This window comes from Zeus faber (assembly GCF_960531495.2).
Source record: "Zeus faber genome assembly, chromosome: 12".
Taxonomy (NCBI): Eukaryota; Metazoa; Chordata; class Actinopteri; order Zeiformes; family Zeidae; genus Zeus; species Zeus faber.
In genome coordinates, this window is record NC_137196.1 from 26,478,563 (window position 1) to 26,499,914 (window position 21,352).

At 42.6% G+C, this 21,352-nt stretch overlaps 1 protein-coding gene across 1 annotated transcript; it reads right to left on the bottom strand.

Moving 5' to 3' along the window:
* Window positions 1-4: 4 nt before the first annotated feature.
* On the bottom strand, window positions 5-21,291 carry LOC307237733 (uncharacterized protein; the record flags this gene model as incomplete). The annotated part of the gene is made up of 14 exons (XM_080010496.1): window positions 5-2,034; window positions 2,469-2,580; window positions 2,708-2,815; window positions 4,676-4,789; window positions 5,314-5,416; window positions 6,191-6,380; window positions 7,822-7,984; window positions 8,086-8,190; window positions 8,452-8,567; window positions 10,610-10,771; window positions 14,945-15,062; window positions 15,217-15,339; window positions 16,324-16,454; window positions 21,237-21,291. 14 exons carry the CDS (start codon window positions 21,289-21,291, stop codon window positions 23-25), a joined length of 3,612 nt encoding a protein of 1,203 aa, XP_079866622.1. The 3' UTR covers window positions 5-22.
* Between the last annotated feature and the right edge of the window lie 61 nt (window positions 21,292-21,352).

The following is a 21,352-nucleotide window of genomic DNA, read 5'->3' on the forward strand; positions in this document are numbered from 1 at the left end:
TTTATAATCCCTGCTGTCCCCATCACTGTTCGCTGTCACGGTAACATGTTGTCAGGCTGTTCGGCCCCCCATGTGGACTGGGTGTGATGAGAATTTCCACCTCGGTTACCTCGGTCACCAGCTCTCTGATGGCTGAGACGCTGTCCAGTGCTGCCGCGCTCTCCGGCTGGTGCTCCAGACCTTCCTCCCCTTTCTTGACACCTTCCTCCTTGTGGCCTCCTTCTTGAGAAGTCATGGTGTCAGTACCCTCCGCTGGTGTGTCAGAGAAACAGCAAGCTTTGGTGGTCGCGCTTCCTTCATCACAGGCCACTTCAAGATTTTCCATCTCTCCTCCACCTCTCCCCTCCCCTGCTTCTGTATCTTCCTTGTCATTTCCCATCTGTGTCTGAGGTACATCCATCTCACCCTTCCTCTCCTCTGTGGTTTCCCTTTCCTCTCTCCCCACCTCACTGGGCACCTTCCCTCCTCTCAGGTAAACCGCTCTATCAGTGACCTGCTGCACCATCATCTGACCCCATGAGGGCACCACAGAATCACTGCTTACAGCAGCACTGAGTGCAGCCAGGCTGACCCTCATCGGTCCATCCGTCGAAAGGGGAGGAGACTTTAAGTCTACCTGTGTGGAGAGAGGAGGGGGGCTGGTCAGCAGTGGCTCATCCATAGAGGGGGCAGCTAATGGGCCATTCTGTGGTGGGTCTTCCCGAGAGGGGGCAGCTAAGGGACTGGTCAACTGTATATCTCCGCTAGAGGGGGAAGTCCACGGGCTGGTCAGCTGTGGGTCTTCGCCAGAGGGGACAGGTAAGGGGCCGGTCAGCTGTATATCTCCGGTAAAGGGGGAAGTCAAGGGGCCAGTCAACTGAGGGTTTTCATCACAGGTGGCAGCTAAAGGGACTTTCAGCTGTGGTTCTTCCCCAGAGGCGGCAGCTAAGGGGCCGGTCAGCAGTGGGTCTTCCCCAGAGGGAGCAGTTAAGGGACCGGTCAACTGTATATCTCTGCTAGAGGGGGAAGTCAAGAGGCCAGTCAACTGAGGGTTTTCATCACAGGTGGCAGGTAAAGGGACTTTCAGCTGTGGTTCTTCCCCAGAGGAGGCAGCTAAGGGGCCGGTCAGCAGTGGGTCTTCCCCAGAGGGGGCAGTTAAGGGACCGGTCACCTGTATATCTCCCCTAGAGGGGGAAATTAAGGAGCCAGTCAACTGATAGTTTTCCTCACAGGGGGCAGGTAAAGGGACTTTCAGTGGTGGGTCTTCCCCAGAGGGGGCAGCTGAAGGACTGGTCAACTGTATGTCTTCGCTAGAGGGCGAAGTTAATGGGCCGGTCAACTGAGGGCTTTTATCACAGGGGGCAGGTAATGGGCCAGTCTGCTGTGGTTCTTCCCCAGATGGGGCAGCTAAGGGGCTGGTTGGTGGCTTGTCTTCTGTAGAAGGAGAAGATTCATTTTTTGAAGAAACAGACAAGAGGTCAGTGGGTGGGTCATCTTCCATAGAGAGGGCAGATAAAAGAGATGAAACACTTTCAGTTTCGGAGAGAGGCCCAGAAGCTGACCAGCCCAGTGGGGTGTAGTAAGGGTCCGGATGGGTGTTGGGGGTTCCATTGTCTGGGGTGGCAATGGAGTCGGGACATGGTACGACTGTGACAGCAGGGAGTTCGGGTGTATGGGAGACCGGTGATCCCGTTCCAGCTTCAACAGTGTGCTGATCGCGGATCTCAGAAGAAAGGGTGGAGGTTGTTGCTGCAGCCTTGCCAGTCTGCTGTGCTACAGACACTATGACAACAGTAGAGGGAAGCGCTGGACTAGGCTCAGAACTATGGCTGGGAACGGGTTGGGGGTCAGTGTTAAGGTCAACATGTTGAGCTCCATCTCCGACCGGAGAAGCTGCACTGTTTGTGGGGGAGGAGAGGTCTTGACTCTTTGCTCTGGGGCTGCCGGGGGCAGAGCGAGGGGGTGTTTCTCCAGTCAGACTGTACTGACTGATGGCCAGTTCGGAACTTTCCATTGGGAGGTGGCTGCTCTTCTGAAAGGCAGCTTCCTGGAGCACTGAGGAGAACAGAAGTAGCAGGAGAGGAGTCAGATGTTTCTGGTTGGTTTCAGATACAGCAAATCAGGTAAGCAGTCAATCAATACTACCAGCCAGAGTGGTCTTTCACAGATAAATATATCATTAGAAAAGCATTAAATTAATACATTTCAGTCAATTTATTTAAATTTCATAATATTGTCATATAAAAATGTAAGAAAAAGCATAAAAAGTGATTTAGTACTAAGATGATCTTATATTAATTTGATAATTTGATTTGTCATTATATATTTTCTTTCTTATGTCACAACCATATTGAGTTGGATAACTTAAGCAAGAAACTCTTTGATTATACGCCAACCAAGATTTATACTGTACAAGCAAAACGGGAAACATTATTTTGTCTCAGTGTGTCTTATCCATAAAAAAACGACTACAATGCATGAGTGTTTACCTCTGTCGATCGCCTTGCTCAGGACGTCTCTCAGAATGTCGTCGTAGACGTTCTGAACCACGATGAAGCTGCTGTAGTCTGAGAAGATGAACTGTTCAAACTGCTGGAGCTCCTGCAGAACAACAAAACAAACCGCAGTTTTACTCCTCCAGGGACACAAAGATTCACCTGTCCACCCCCAAATGCCATCATGGGAGTTTTCAATCTTTTTTTCTTTTTGGCTTCAGCCCAGCACCTACAGGCTTCCAGGTCAGGTCCATGGCCCTGGTGAGAGGAGGCAGCGTGATTGCCAGCAGAGCGTCGTGGTACAACCTCCTCTGCACGACCCGGCTGTCGTAGTCCAGCTGCTGCTCACACACACACACACACACACACACACACACACACACACACACACACACACACACACACACACACACACACACACACACACACACACACACACACACACACACACACACACACACACACACACACACACACACACACTTTCTGAATGAGTAACCTTTAATTTACAGTCTGTTGAATACAGAGTACCCATATAAATACTGAGAGTCCTGTCAGCCTGCTGGAAATTAAAAAAAAACCTCAGTGGTTACTCTTAATCTCCAAACAAATTCACTCCAATTTGGCACAACCTGAATTTTCTGGTTAAAAACAAACCAATAATCTCCAGGTCTTGGAAAGAACAAGGAATTACTCATCTGGAACACATTTTTGAAGGCAATTCACTTATTTGTTTCCCAACCCGAATCCAAAGGTTTAAAACCGGTGGTCACAGTTTCCTGCAATTCGTTCAACTGCAGCAGCCTCTAAAAGTAATAATCGAATCAACAACCGCCTCCAATGATTGACCGTCTTTGTATTGGCAATTTAAAAAATCCCTTTTCCATAATAGACAAAACTCATTAAAAACAGATGACACTTTGTCGTTGACTTTGTGCCATGGAATGGTAAAGAGACCCTGCTGTTTCTGTGTTTCTCATCCAGTGTAACATTTTGCACAGAGCTCATATCACCCAACACAAAATGTTCAAAAGGAGATTCCTGGGTAAAGACGTTTGCTCTCATTGTTCCCTTTAATACCAGAGATGACGACTTTCATGCCTTCTGCCTCTGCCCACCTATCCAAACATTCTGGACCAACATCATCAAGAAGCTATCAACCCTTCTGCGTCGCAGCATTCCAGTCTCCTCGGTGACCGGCCACTCAAACACCACCGACCCATTTTGACCGCCTTAACAATTGCCAAGAAAATAATATTACTCAATTGGAAAAACAGAGATAAACTCACCACATCCCAGTGGTTACATTTATTAATAGAATACATCTAAATGGAAAACCTATTGACAACATCCAAAAACAAGGTTGATTCGTTGAATGAAATATGGGCTACTTTCATCACTGACATAACTCCATCAACACCAGAGTCTTCCTAAGTCGGGGATGTTGTGGTGTTTGGGGGTATGTGGGGGTCTTTCGGGTCTCACCGGTCGGGTGGCCGCTGTGCCTTTGTTTTTCCGGGTAATTGTTGTTTGTTTCTATGTTTATGTGTCTCACCCCTGGTGATTCTCCCTCTTGGAGTAGTAATGATGATTACTTGTTAAAAGACCAAAACATGGTGAGATGGTTCTCCAAAGAGGGGGATTGGTGGTGGCTGTGTGTAACAAAAAGCTGTGCTCCCATCATCCCACAGGTCGTCCACAGGACAGAGTTTTGCAGCAGTTGTTGATGATTATAGAATGAATAAATAGTGTCATTACAGGTGGAGAAGTTGAACTCCACTTGCAGACTAACTCTGTCCTAGATGCATTGACACAAATACTCTGTGTCGTATGCCCAACATGCTGACAGCACAGGTTAAAAATACAAAATACTAAAAGTCACAATAACAGCAACATCAATGATTTGGACGACCCTGTGTCCAAATCATATCATTTTCAATAACAGATTAATTCACTGCTTTGTTTAAGCAAAGTATGAGACATGAAGGGAAACTGGGTTCCATAAATAAAACCATATATTTCATATCAGGTACTTTAATACATTGCTTAAGTAGAATGTTGAATGGAAGACTTTCACCAGTACTGTTTTCTTGGGCCGTTTGGATTTCCAATTTAGAACCCTTAACAGATCAGATACATTCATTTTTTCTAAATGTGCTGCATTTTGATTTGAAATCCACGTTTTGTGAGGTGTTCTGTACCTTGAGAACTCTTTCCTTGGCCTTCGTCATGGCCTCAGTGATGTGGGACGGTTGATCTCTGGCCGACGCCTGCAGCAGCAACAGCTCCAGGGTGTAGACAGCGCTGTCCAGCAGCTGGAGGTTGGAGAGTAGATAGAAATCCCAACATGGAACATGTTTTCCCCCATTAACTGTCTTTTACTACTTTATCACTATTTCTTTGTGACCGTTTTTGTCATGGAAGGCTTTTTGCATTGAGAGTAAGAAATATACAACTAGTCTGACATGTCTGCCTGCCCCATAGTCGTCTCCCAAACAATTCTGTCTAATTTTTCATGCAAAAACTGATTTGTATATGTATTTTTGCATGCATAAATAAATAGAAAACAAAAAGGGCAAACCTTATCATTGGAAAGTGATTTCAGAATTATTCAACAGACCATCAACCTCAGCATTCGTTGGTAAAGGGTATGAACCTTGTTAGGACTATTAGAAAATCCTCACAGACACCAACCCCTCCAAACTTAATTTATATTATGAAGGTTTTAGCCTCTGACCAGATGTGTGAAGATCGTACGTTACTTTGGTACAGAAATATGTGAAATATCTATTCTGTGACCTGTGTACAGGCCCAGACTGGACTGGACGACACCAGATACCTGCTCCATTTCCATGTGTGCAGAGTGGACCAGCTGCTGGGAGTTGGTGAATCTGAATCGCTGTTTCAGGTCTTGAAGTTTCTCTGACATGTCCTCCACCAGTCTGTAGCAGTGATCAATACTGATGGAGCGCAGTCTGGAGAGGGCCTGGAGACGCACACACACACACACACACACACACACACACACACACACACACATACACACACACACACACACACACACACACACACACACACACACACACACTCTTTGACTTTTTAAAATGAACCATAATGGATAATTGGAAGAAATTACAGAAATAATGAAAGGAAAATGACTATCTTTTAAACTAAGCCTTCAGTAATCAACCTGAGTCATTGTCATTAGAATCTTTAAAATTGTTTCAGTATTGAGAGAATGGATTCAGCCGACGGTCACGCACTGGGGCAATTGCGTCACCGAAAAATATGGCTGCAATTGCCCCATTGTTAGGTGAAATAATACCTGAGATCTCCTTTAAAAGTACTTTAAAAGGAAATAGAAGTGTGGAAATTAAAACAATCACTGTTACAGTGAATGACGCTCAAAGCAAGCAAGGCGGCAAACTAGAGGATACTTCATTATTAAAGTTGAAGTGAAAAATAATCCCATTATTGATAATTTCAGTAAAAGATCACAGTCCATTTTTATACCTGCATGGGAATGTTCTACCTGCTCCATATTTGAGTCAGTTGCTTTTGAGACCCTGCTTCTCCACACTGCGAGCACAGACACCTCCAGTAAGAAGTGGCTGTGACAGCACATGAGGACCATATAGAGTCGACTGTTCCAACAGAACGTCCATATTGCAGTAATGTCGCAGACCAAACACAGCTCCAGACAACCCCGCCCATACTCTCTCACCTTCTCCAGCCCGTCCACACTCCCCTTGGCGAGCGTGAGGGCCCGCTCGGTCTGCGTCTGCAGGGCCCGCTGGATCCCCTGGACGCCCGCGCTCAGGCTCTCCGCCAGGACCTCCAGGACCGAGGGGAGGTACGGCGTGATGGCCGCCATGCACTCCTCCTCCGCTGGGCCACACACACAGGCTAGAAGGGAGGAGGAAGAGGGGATTGTTAATACACACACACAGGTCCTGGAATCAGGGAATTTCGGAAATGTCATGGAATATGATGAAAATTGTCCACGAAAACAAGTTGTAGTGGAGAAGTTGTATTCAGTACGCAACAAAATTATTTTTGTGCAATAAAATTCCATTTTAGACTCAACATTTATATGTTACCATATGATATATATACAATTTAAACTGGCTTAAAGACGCAGACAGACGTTGCTTTTAGCTTGTACAAGGGTCGGATCAGAGATGTGCTCGGAGGCAGCTCCCTGAGACGAACAGTTTATTTTAGGGCGGCGGAAATCTCAGTCAGTTTGACGTCACAGTTTTGTGCGTACTCAAGATAAGGCAAAAATGTCACGCACGAACGACAATAGGGTGTTGTTCCCGCTCTGCAGCTACAAGCCCAAGGCTGATCGCAAGGACTAGATGTGTGTGTGAGAATGAACACTGTGTGCTGAAATGAAGATATATGTGACTGGGGCTATATGAGGTCCTGTTCTCCATTACGTGTGTGCATATATGTTTAGGTGATTACATAGATCTAGATATATTGTGACATTTATCTGTCAGGTTGAAGAGGCCTTGTCCACTGACACGTTACACTTCCTCTCGGGTTCTTCTGGAAAAGAGGTGTAGGGCGGTGCATGTTGTCCCGCCCTAAAAGGTGAAACAGAATCAGACTAAAGCCTGCACACACAGTGCACGAGCTAGAGGAGGGGAAGGCAAGGACATACATACACAACAGAGCGGGGTGGGGAGTTGTACAAACACTGCACGGCAACAGTTAAAGCCTGTCTCATAATCTGTTGTATGTCCCTCTAAAATATTGGTCCCCCGAAGGTGCAAAATTCCAAAAGCACAGTATGTAGTTGGTGGTTCATATACCTTGTTGGCTGCCGTGTTTGTCAAAGCATTTACAATTAAATCCACACACCGCTAAAGAAGTTGCAATATTTTGAAACCGCTTTGTCCTGCAACTTAAACCACACACACACACACACACTGAATGTGTGTGTGTACGACGGCCTATAAACCACTGGAGGGAGACATCGTACAGTCAGCGTCCCATGAAGGTCCATATTAAAAAGTTGAAAAGGCTGTTTCATTCATTTTTTCTCACCCTAACCTGATTGGCTGTCTGACTGAGTGACCGCAGGCCTGGTCTGAGATAATTGGCTGCGATCAGACCAGTTTGTTATGTATCGAGATTTTTGGGGAGATGGGATCGTTCAGGGTCTTTGCCGGTACCCACATCGTCAAACGGGGCAAATTCAATAGTATGGATGGAGCGGGAACACATCCTGGCATTTTACACGTTCTTGGCTAGAAAAGAACTTGAACTCATCGTGTCATAATTCATTCCAGAGCTAAGCGCTTGTGAGATCATTGGGTTAATGGTCACCGTGTGTCACCTCTGAGTTTGTCCTCCAGGAAGCGCTGCAAGGTCACGATCTGGTCGAGGTCCGACCTCACCAGAGCCTGGTTGTCCGACGCCGTCTGGTGACACTCCGCCTTCAGAGTCTCCAGACCAGCAGACACTTGCTCCAAAACCACACTGTGGGTTGTCTGCACTGTCTGCACACACACACACACACACACACACACACTCTCTTAAATATACTTGTGACTCCTGGGATCAGTGATACCATGCGTGGATGTCACACAAAGAGACCCACAGTGATCCACTGTCGGATCCGCTCATTCCTCTTCCCCGTCACTCTGGCCTGAAGCTCACTCTGTAACCATGGCAACACCTCCTCCATCACCTGGTTGGCAAGCACCTACACGGGTGGATGGAAGATAGATAGATAGATGGATAGATAGATAGATGGATAGATGGATAGATGGATAGATGGATAGATGGATAGATGGATAGATGGATAGATGGATAGATGGATAGATGGATAGATGGATAGATAGATAGATAGATGGATAGATGGATGGATAGATAGATAGATGGATAGATAGATGGATAGATAGACAGATGGTTGGATGGATAGATAGATAGATAGATAGACAGATGGTTGGATGGATTTTACGACCTGCTCCTCGGTGCCCTGCAGCATTTCCCAGGATTCATAGCTCTCTCCCTCCCGCCGGTAGAGTCTGAGCGCTCGAAGGAACGCCTGGCTCTCATAGGACGAGCCCCTCCAGGTGTCTGGGAGGGAAACACACACGGTGTTGTTGAATATGAGTAGAAGAAAATACATTTTTCAAAAACACTTGAAAACACTTTTTCAGTTATTATTCAAAATGACAAATAGCTGTGTAGCTCAGATGTCCCTTGGGCGGATTTAGTATTACTGTAAAAAAAATACGATAGTATCTTTGTATCGTTATATTTTTCATGGTTTACTTACTTTTCTACTTAATCCGTTACTTTTTGCAATGTTTAAATACTTCCAATAATACCATCAAGTGTCATTAGTACACTAAAAATATGATTTACTTCAATAAACGCCATGATCTGATACAGTCCAATGCAGAAACGCATTTTCATGAACAGTTACTGTGCTGTACTGTAACTACACAATAATACTGGATTGTTAAATGTATAAATGTAGTTAAATGCATAGCGTAAAAAGTATTCAGCGATTTTCTCTATATCACCTTCAAATAAACCACTAACACCATCACAGAAAAGCTCGGATTTTTAATGGAATTTCACTTGAAAGTATTGGGGGTTTTTTTCAAGATGAGGGACAAGTTGTCGCTGATGTTTGAGGAACAAAAAACACGCCAACATCAGCGTTTTTATTGAGGTTTTGCACAAGATTTTTTTCAAAGTTTTGATTTCCCCTCTGTAGTTCCTCCTTGGGAAAGTAGGTTAAAATGTTAAAAACACCCGAAGACGATTGACAATAACCTAGTAGATCTTGATCTGTCCCGATCACCTGGTTTAATCAATCAATCAATGCTTCGGCGGTCTTGTTGTTGATGTTCCCCTCTGTTTCAGCTGTCACCGTTGACTTTTTTTATTGCATTCATGCAGTAAACCAAAATGTATTATTATCATTATTATTAATAATCATAACAATTATCATAATAATAACATTCACGCTTGTGCTATCAAGCGCTGTGGCTGTAGTCACATCCTCTACAAATGAGTCACTTCTACCTAAACCACAAAAAAACAAAAAACTGCCCAAACCCCAAGAAATGATTTCCCCTTCTAAATGATGTCATCACTCGTTTCTCCCGCACGCGGCAAACTGTTTGCAACGTCTTTTGGACTTCACAACACTACATTTGCTGAGTGTTGTCTACATTTTAGATAACAGAATGCACAACCTAAACCCATCTCTGCGATCACTCTGCTGTCGTTATAGATTCCTTCAATAAGAAAGTCTTTCATCTGCTTTACTTTCTACTTTACACTTCAAGATTTTTTCAACTGGACCAAAGTTTAAGACACGACAACCCCCAGAAACAAGCTCCAACTAACACATTTACATAAACCACCACGTATCACTTTAAGAGCAGCTGACATACATTACACTTTATACTGTGCTTTGTTTGTTTATATTTTTGTACTGCATGTTTTTCTATGTGACATAAAGGCCATAAAAACAAATAACGAGTGGAACTAAACGAGCACATACAATACTGTATGAACCCTGGAGGAAAATGGTTACAAAAATGGACGAAAACACAAAATATACACGTTGTATGTACGTATAAGAATTATATATGTATAAAATAAAAAATAACAAATTGCCAAACGTAACAAATAACCCAAAAATACAAAACAGAAACGGTCAAATAAATAAAAAATGTATAGAGAATAATATACATCATGCATGCATCAGGATGACCTTCTGCATGTGTGTGTTGTGTATTTTTGTTAGTCTGTGTGTTAGTTGTGTGTGTGTGTGTGTGTGTGTGTGTGTGTGTGTGTGTGTGTGTGTGTGTGTGTGTGTGTGTGTGTGTGTCCTTATGTTAGTCTGTGTGTGTGTTAGTTTGTGGGTGCGGGTGTGTGTGTCTCCATCATATGCCACTAATCGTCGCCGTTTCCGTGTAGCAGCCTCTGCGGTGAACCACACAGGCCACCTGCACATTATGTGTATTATTATTATTATCCGTTCCCATGGAAACGAGAGCCACACGCATCAGCAGCAAAGTTCTGCCTGATCGGGTATTTGACAGTGTTTATTTGTGTGTGTGTGTGTCTGTGTGCGTGCGTGCGTGCGTGTGCAGTACCGAGGTTCTGGTGTCGGATGCAGGCCTTGAGCGCAGACAGGAAGTGATCTCTCTGCGCTTCCTGAGCGAACAAGAAGTAAGTGACGCCTTTATAAGGCAGGTGCAGATAGACAGGAAATGACCCTGCAGCAAGCACCACCGAAGAAGAGTCATCCTTCACACCTGGACACACACACATTAAAAAAAGAGACACATGGAAATAAAAGTCTTTTTAAAGTGGCATGTAGTGTACTAATCATTGGTAGATTCAGGAGGGATTGGAAATTATTTGCTGACCTCTCTCAAGGTCTGTCTTAATTGATGACCCAAAGCTGAATTTATTTATTTTATTAAATGCATTTTGTGTTTCGTCTTCAATTAAGGATCCAACCCTATTGTTAATGTTCGGATTTTTATTGTTATTTTTCTCCTTGGCATTTTTCAGGCTAAAAGTGTCTGGAACACGACAACCGCTGGACACGGTTGAGGTCTTGCTAGAACTGGCACGTGTCAGACATCTCGTGGTTCAAGTTTAATTTGTATCCATCCACATTCGGAGCAGGAATTAGTGAAAAACCGACTTCATTTGACCGGAAGTAGACAAATGTTCATGTATCACCGACACGCCATGGTTCTAACCTTCCGGTCGGGTGGTGGAGCGAGATGAGTTTGTGGAGTAGGACGCTTCCTGACATAATTCAATTTTCTATAATATGTGCAGGTTGTGGCTCCGAACACACATTCACATCGCGTGAGTCGTAACCTACAAACTATGCGAGTCCATGCTGCATTTCATGTACTCGTTGCGCATCGGAAAACTAAACATAATAAGTCAAATTCCAAATTGATGTTCATGTCCAATAAATGTTGTCTGTATTGCATTACAGGAAATTCATCCATTTTAGTCTGTTCTTGAATTATAGGTTGTTAGCACAAGAAGTGTCATAAAATACAAATCGAAAGTAACATGTATTTATTATATTTGTGATGTAAAATAAATACTGAATTCTGAATTTATTCGTGTTCCAGATGCCAAAAAGTAGCCGAAAGTCCAAGGCAATAAAGAAGCAATGGTTGAAAAATCCAGGTTTATAGGTCAGTCACACTGTTCTAAAAGAAATTACTAAGCGGAATTCAAAAAACGTTGGAATAAGCTATGAAACTCAAATTGGAAAAGCGCTAGAAATAACTCCCAAAAAAAGGATAAAAATAAGTATTGAAATGATATCTATGAAAAACGTTTATGTAGCCTTTAAATATAACTGTTAATTACCCGTACATATCGATGTTAAGAGGCTCATTTCATCAGGATGATTCACGGTTTGGAGACTCCAGGAACAAGCAGTGTGCAGCTATCAGTTACACAGCACTTCTTAAAAACAAGATCCAAAATGTTTACACATGGACACCAAATGACCTAGACAACGTTTTGATCAAAGGAACTAATGTTTTTTGAAATATGAAAAAGTCTGATTATATTGCGGTCACAAAATTGCCAAGAAGACCAACGATATTTAATACAACATTCCAAATAACGTATGGTGAGCCGTTTACTGGCTGCATTGGTGTAAGTCACTATGACTTATTATATAATATCGCTACGCCAATGGATAAAGACATTCAGAAAACACATTTAAAATAATGAAGACATTAAAAAATGATGACGCATGCTTAATAACTATTTCTGGTAATACATGTGCAGTTATCAAGCAGGGATCATGGTACGCAGTTGTTGATTCACATGCAAGGAGCAAAGTTGGACACCATCAGTATGACTCACCCAGTAGTTCTGTAGCTTACTACAACAAGATTGAACCTGTCTTTAGTAATTTCTGTGATACTTATATATAATTATATATATTATATATTATTATACATATATTAGAAATCACTGGACTACAGACAGATGTTGACACCCAACGACAAGACCGAGTAAGTGAATACGACGACACATCCAGTAGAAAAGGAAAATAGGCGGAAGACAACCTTTCCACCAGACAGAATTCAAAGGTAAACGTGATAAGTCAAATTCTGTGCCAGGAATTATACCAAAGACGTGTGACAATATAAGGAGTCACTCACTTCGTGTCATTGCTGGCCATACTAGCAGCACTTTGTCTATACAAACAAATGCAGATTAAACTCAAGGTGTGTAATGAAACACCTGAACCAAGAAATTATTATTTGAAAAATATAGACAGTTGTATTTGTTGCGGGAAAAAAAGTTATAAATGTCATCAATGTCCTTTTCAGGTTGGAGAAATATCAGTCAAACTCATGAAGATGGCGTTGGCAACCAAAATAGTAAATGTTTGTGGAGAAAACAGGGAATTACTGGAATGCTATGTCGGTGACGTGACAATGGCAATGAAGCTCAGCCTTTGGGGAGAGCAAATGAAACATGTGACTAAAGGCCAATCGTACACAATGAAGATGCTGACGACTCGCCATCACCACGACTTTGTGCATCTGACAAGTACGAAGGGCACGTTCATTCGACCCAGATCAGGCGTAGAAGTCGCAGATAATGAAACTGACATGAAACTCCCAGAGGAGGAAGTGTTAGAAATAGTGGTCCTAATAACGTCCACTAATTTGACAAACATATATGCACTATGTGTGGCGGAAGTCAGGAAAGTTTCAACACTAACGACGAAGATTGTAATAGATTCCAACTCAAGGATAAATACAACTGCAACATTAGTGGCGCTCTAGAAACGACAAATGACGCAGTGCAAACGAACCTGGATGTTACATTAACTATTACAATGTCTGTCATGCACCGTTACTGGGTAAAATACACAATTATGCACTTAATGAGAGATATTTCAGCCATCCAGCGAAAAATTTCTTACAGGTGGCTACTTCCCTGTCACCTACACTAACAATAATATTGTGACTTATATTACGAAAGTAAAAAAAAACAAACAGAAAATTAAGGTGAATAATTTGTTTATTTACCTTTGTGAAGATGGCCTTGTTTTTGTATCAAATTTATTTACAAATGTCAAGCTGTCTTTATAAATATTATCTTCCTGAAGATTGGCATTGTTGTGTTAAAGGATAACATATTAATAAGATGATCTTTGTAAATACTGTTTTATTTGACAACTCACTTTATGTTCTAAATGTATTTTTTATCTTTTTTTGATTTACTGGAATTTTTTGGAATTTCGGAAGTTTGCCAATTTTTTTGTAATGGAAAATTATTACATGTCGTGTGATAATTTCAGTTAACATTATAGTAAAATTAAAGTGGAATATTTTGATGGTTGTTTTGTTCATATGTTTTGTTCAACAAAACAATTATCTGAACTTTCTTGTCGTCATTCCTCCAAACTTACCAATCTATTTGCGAAATAAAACATATTTAACTTATATATGTTCTACTGGTTTAACAATTAAATTGGAATAATTTGTAATTTTGTAATTAATGCCATTATGAATACATCTGTTTTTAACCTCCACAAAAAGTAATGGCTGCCAATACACCACCCAACCCACGCACGGTGGCTACTGGGGTCAGGGCACAGCAAGGGGAGATCATAGTGGATCACCATTACAGTGCCGTACAGAACTCGTATCACATTCGAATAATAGATGCTGACACGTAATATATTGTAATTAGTACCTAAAACGACTAAACTGGACCCTGTGTATTGCTGTCTGCAGCTATGTTATTCGGGGCTGGATCCCCTATTGATATTGCTCCGGGAAAATTGTCAGAATTTTAAAATCGAAAACTATTTGAAACAGAAGAACGGCAGGAGCTTCGAACACGGTTTACGTCTTGTTTTAACCGATATGTCACAAACATCTCGCGGTTGAAGTTTCATCCAAATGGATCCACATGCGGAGCAGAAATGAGTGAAAAACAGACCAGATTTGACCGAAATCATAGGCATGGTCCGACGCATTCAGCGCCAAAATATGTCCAACCCGGCTAAAAGTATCTGGAACATGACAATGACATAAGCTACGAACACGGTTGAGGTGTCGTTTGAGCCGCTATGTCACAAGCATCTCGTGGTTTCATTTAAAAATTGATCCACATACGGAGCAGATATTAGTGAAAAACCGACCAAATTTGATCACAAATATTCAGCTGGTCCTGCTTGACTGACACATCACTGTTCGTAAACAAAATGAACAACATGAGATTTACAGTACGACACTTTATGATGTCATCATACTATTTACTTTAACTACTGAATTACTGAGGACTGTGACTTACTGATTCTACAGAAGCGCAATAATAGTCCATTAACACCAACTGATAAACTGACTGTTTCCAGTACTAAAGCTAAGGACTGATACAGGAGTGTTTAGCATAAAGGGATACGACGCGGCTCTGACCGTTCAGTATTGCAGAACAGCTCCGACCCAGCAGGGCTCGGGATTCCTCCTCTGAGGTCAGAACGGCGCCCCCTGCCGGGGTGAGGACCAACTTGGCTGCGGAACCACGGCTGAGGGCCTACAGGTGGACGCAAAGGGAATAACATCTTATATTCATACACAAAGCATCCTTCTATGAACCATCAGATGCCACAGTGTGAGTGTTTGGACTACCAAGAGGCTGTTACATGGCTTGACTTGAGTGAAAGCGTGTGTGTGTGTGTGTGTGTTACCTCCGCGCTGTCGTGTATCTCCAGTGAAAAGTCTTTCCTCAGCACAGTGTATCTCAGTCTGCACCTCCTGGCTTCATCCCACCTCCGCCCCTGCTCCTCCCAGCAGCAGAACTGGACATTCCCCTGGAAGAGCACCTCTTCCAGGGCGCCAGGAGGCTAAACACACACACACACACACACACACACACACACACACACACACACACACACACACACACACACACACACACGGGATGTATCGATTTGAGGCATAGTCTTACAGGTCAAGAGTGAGCAGGTTTTAATCCCAGCCCATCACCATACAGCTGATTTCAGACTGGTTCCGTCAACCAGAAATGAAGGAAGCGATCCACTCCATTATTCCCTCTCATTCACACTTATTCACTTCCTTATGGGCAACCACCTGACAGACACTTAAAGTAAACATCATCATTCATAGGCTTGGCGGGTCGGGGGTTGTCAGGTACGAGCCGCCATTTCTCACATCACCAGGCACCTGAGAGTCATGGATGGATTGACGGTTTTTCGTCAAAAATAGTTCCACTGTAGCTGCACTTGAAGGTGCGGCGTGCAGAATGTAGCGGCATCTAGCGGTGAGGCTGCAGATCGCCACGGACTGAACACTTCATCCCAGGGCGGTGCAACATGGCGGCCTCGGCGGAAGAAACGTGGGCCACGAAAGTCGCACGAAAGTCCCTCTCTAGAGCCAGCGTTTGTCTGGGCTACTGTAGGAGAAACATGGCGCTGCAACATGGCGGCCTCCGTGGAGCGTACCCGTGCCCCTGTAGATTAAACCGGCTCATTCTAAGGTAACAGAAACACGACAATTCTTATTTTCATGGGATTATACACTAACTAAAACATATTTATGAATATTATATTCCATTTCTGCCAAGTGCATTTCCGTACACACTTCATCCTTAAAACAACTTCTTTATATCTTTTTTCATTTCATTTGTTCTTAAATAAATCCATTTTTGAGATGCTGGAAGTGCATTTCCTAAATCTGAGCTGTTCTGGACTCACAGGGATGAATTTGGAATTGGCCATCACATCTGAATCTGGATAAGATTGACAAAAGCTAATTTCCCCAAAAAACAATCCTACCCTGTGCTTAAGCAGGAGGCCCCGCCCCTCTTTCTTTGGCTCCACCTCATGGTGCAGGTGGGTCGTGTGGGCTGCAGCATGCTGCTGTCGGTAGAACACACTGAAACGCTGGAGCGTGGAGTCTGCAAGACCTGGGTACACACACACACACACACACACACACACACACACACACACACACACACACTTAACCAGCCAGAGCCAAAAGACATCAGTTGGACCACACATGCCGCTGAGGGCCGATTGAGGAAATGGCAGAAAGTTCCTGTTTTTTGTCCGGAAGGTTGACTTTCCGTTTAATTACCAAAAAAGTGGCGGCCATTCATCTTGATAAAGAATTCCACTGGACACTGACGTCTAAGACACCATTTCCAATCAACAAAAGAAAGGTTGTCGAGCTGTTTTGTTTTCATTCGTTCATGGATAATTAGACTTTCACAGAGTAAATCCATCAAAACTCTATGCTTTCAATATCTCTTGCTCAGGTGTTTGTGTCTGGGGTTTAGTGAGTGAATGAGTCAATGCTTGCACGCACACATACACACATATACACTCACACACAGAGAATTTCAACACTTTTTGCAGTCTCTATGTAGGCACCATGTTCACCGCAGCTCAGAAGAGGAAATGATGCAACGGTAAACAGAACCACAGCCTTGTCACACATAGGGCAGCATTAACTAAATGAATACAGGAAGTCTATCTGAGGTGGAGTATTTCAACCATATACAGTGGGGCAAGTCAGCCACCAATTGTGCAAGTTCTCCCACTTAAAAAGATGAGAGAGGCCTGTAATTTTCGTCATAGGTACACTTCAACTATGAGGGACAGAATGGGGGGAAAGAATCCAGGAAATCACATTGTAGGATTTTTAATGAATTAATTGGTAAATTCCTCGGTAAAATAAGTATTTGGTCACCTACAAACAAGCAAGATTTCTGGCTTTCACAGACCTGTAACTTTTTCTTTAAGAGGCTCCTCTGTCCTCCACTCGTTACCGGTATTAATGGCACCTGTTTGAACTCGTTATCAGTATAAAAGACAACTGTCCACAACCTCAAACAGTCACACTCCAAACTCCACTATGGCCAAGACCAAAGAGCTGTCAAAGGACACCAGAAACAAAATTGTAGACCTGCATCAGGCTGGGAATACTGAATCTGCAATAGGTAAGCAGCTTGTTGTGAAGAAATCAACTGTGGGAACAATTTCTAGAAAATGGAAGACATACAAGACCACTGATAATCTCCCTCGATCTGGGGCTCCACGCAAGATCTCACCCCATGGGGTCAAAATGATCAAAAGAACGGTGAGCAAACATCCCAGAACCACACAGGGGGACCTAGTAAATGACCTGCAGAGAGCTGGGACCAAAGTAACAAAGGCTACCATCAGTAACACACTACGCCTCCAGGGACTCAAATCCTGCAGTGCCATACGTGTCCCCCTGCTTAAGCCAGTACATGTCCAGGCCCGTCTGAAGTTTGCTACAGAGCATTTGGATGATCCAGAAGAGGATTGGGAGAATGTCATATGGTCAGATGAAACCAAAATAGAACTTTTTGGTAAAAACTCAACTTGTCGTGTTTGGAGGAGAAAGAAAGCTGAGTTGCATCCAAAGAACACCAAACCTACTGTGAAGCATGGGGGTGGAAACATCATGCTTTGGGGCTGGTTTTCTGCAAAGGGACCAGGACAACTGATCCGTGTAAAGGAAAGAATGAATGGGGCCATGTATCATGAGATTTTGAGTAAAAACCTCCTTCCATCAGCAAGGGCATTGAAGATGAAACGTGGCCGGGTCTTTCAGCATGACAATGATTCCAAACACACCGCCCTGGCAACGAAGGAGTGGCTTCGTAAGAAGCATTTCAAGGTCCTGGAGTGGCCTAGCCAGTCTCCAGATCTCAACCCCATAGAAAATCTTTGGAGGGAATTGAAAGTCCGTGTTGCCCAGCGACAGCCCCAAAACATCACTGCTCTAGAGGAGATCTGCATGGAGGAATGGGCCAAAATACAAGCAACAGTGTGTGAAAACCTTGTGAAGACTTACAGAAAACATTTGACCCCTGTCATTGCAAACAAAGGGTATATAACAAAGTATTGAGATGAACTTTTGTTATTGACCAAATACTTATTTTCCACCATAATTTGCAAATAAATTCTTTAAAAATCTGACAATGTGATTTTCTGGATTTTTTTTTCCTCATTTTGTCTCTCATAGTTGAGGTGAACCTATGATGAAGATAACAGGCCTCTCTCATCTTTTTAAGTGGGAGAACTTGCACAATTGGCTGACTAAATACTTTTTTGCCCCACTGTATATATATATATATATATATATATATACACACACACACACACACACACACACACACATATATATATATATATATATATACATATATATATATATATACACACATATACACACACACACACACACACACACACACACACACATATATATATATATATATATATATATATATATATATATATATATATATATATATATATATATATATATATATATACACACATACTTATATATACACACCCCGTTCTAAATTATTATGCAAATGATATTTTTCTCTGATTTTCCTAAATAGTCGATGCAAATGACAGTCAGTATAATTTTCAAGTCATCAACCGTTCGGGTATAATTCGAATGTTATTGAACAAACCTCCCAATGATAACAGTATTTTTTTTCAAAAATAAAAAACTCAAAATGCACTCTTCCAAATTATTATGCACAACAGAGTTTCAAAACATTTTATAGGTTGTAAAGAACTGAAAATAGTCATTTGTTGGATTTGCAGCATTAGGAGTCATATTTACTGAAATCAAAAGCCATTTCAATCAAAAACATCTTAACAGGCCAAGTTACATGTTGACATAGGAGCCTTCTTTGATATCACTGTCACAATTCTTGCATCCATTGAACTTGTGAGATTTTGGAGAGTTTCTGCCTGAATTTCTTTGCAGGACGTCAGAACAGAATATGACTGACTCCTGAAAGAAAAGCAGAACTGATGTGAAATATCTAGCCATGTTTGTTTACACTGTATGGCCTTTATCACATAATGGCTGGGTTGCATCGAAGCCCGACTTTCATCTCACCCGCACGCACGCACGCGCACACACACACACACACACACACACACACACACACACACACACACACACACACACATCAGAGACATCCCCTAACAATATAATCACTTGAAATGACTGTAATTTAGTACTGGTTGCCACAGCGACCGGTGACAGGATATGGCCATCGCAGATAACATATTGTATGGGAGATTAGAGTGGAAAAGTGTAGAATCTGCTCTTCAACAGATTGTTAGACTCGTTCTCCTCGATCACAGCATTTCTACACATACATAACTCATCACAGTTACAATAATGATTTTGCTTTGCGATAATGATGGTGTGTGTGTCCGTGTGTGAGTGTGTTTGTGTGTCCTGCAATTTCCTGCACATTATTAATCTTTGAGCACCACATGTAAAAAGTAAACGACAGCATAATTCAATTCACAGGGAGAGGACTATGTACTGTTAACATTACAGTAGCACCACTAATGCTGCTATGATTAGGGGTCCAGCCCGCAGGGCCCCTCATAAAAATGAAAGGAAACTCAGGAAACTGTAAGTCGTGCTGCATTTTACAAAAACCCGACAAAATTATGATTGTCCAAAAACACATGAAAAATTAGATACTTCATTGAAAGTAAACATGTCTTTATTTACACATGATTTATTTAAAAAATGTCAAATGTACGTTAAAAAAAAACAAACAAACAGCGTCCCTCCACCCCGACGGACTGAGAGCAGCCCTCGATCCCGACAGGTTTTCCTCAGCGCGACCCAACCAAGTCGCGTGGCCCTGGGCGACGACCATCCCAGAGCGAGACGAGAACACAGTGGATCACAGACCTGGTATCACAGTCCGGATTGGCAACGCTGAGACTCATACATCAGCCTCAGAGTACGTCTGTATTAACACAAGCTTCATGGTGAGTTTGTACTGCGTTTCACAGAACCCGGAAAACTGTAATACCCACCTAAAACGACGAAGGTGGTATTGCTGCCTGCAGCTGTATTTATTAATATGATTATCATCATCACTACGACAACCACTGTTACTCCTGCTGTTACTTACAAGGATTACTGCTGCAGCCATATAATACTACACTTTACTCCTGTACAATTCCGCAACCATTAGACTTTTGTAGAATTATTTTTAGTCTTTCAAGATTCAAGAGGTTTATTCGTCACACACATATACATACTTTCATACATAAATGCAGTGAAATGTCAATGCAACGCACCTGGTGATTACACACAATATGTCCTAGACTGAACACAGTAGCTACCGAAGAATTTCTGCTTGACTAACTTAGTAAAAGTAATATTTTAGCCTACTATACCATAACTACATCCACTAAATCTGCTCATGCTACTGCAACAGAGCACTATCCGAGTCACTTTGTTAATGTCAATTTTGATTTAAAGCTACCTCGGAGCAGCCCAAGTACATTCTCAGGACCATATATTACCTTTTGGTGGGATTTCACCAGTAATTTAACAATCACTGGGAATGTAAAGGAAATAAATGGCTTTGGCCTTCTCTTCTGACTCAGACATGGGAAAATAACAATAATTATAGCAGGGCTCCATGCGCCGTGCTCCCCGCTGCTGATGATGATTCTCTTAATGTATTATTTATACAATACCATAGGAACCCACCCTTAAACATTTGTAACACGCACGCACGCACGCACGCGCACGCACGCGCGCGCACACACACACACACACACACACACACACACGTGTTGTAGGTGGTGGTAATAAAAAACCTATATAATTATATCAATAAATGATGACATTAAAGTAAAACATTTACCTTTAATGTGACTGACTTTGGCCTCATCTAACAATCCGGAGGAAGACGCTCCCATCGTCAGGTGTCTGGAATGGAACTAAACTCAGGTGTTTGGAGCCCACACGGACCTGAAGCCA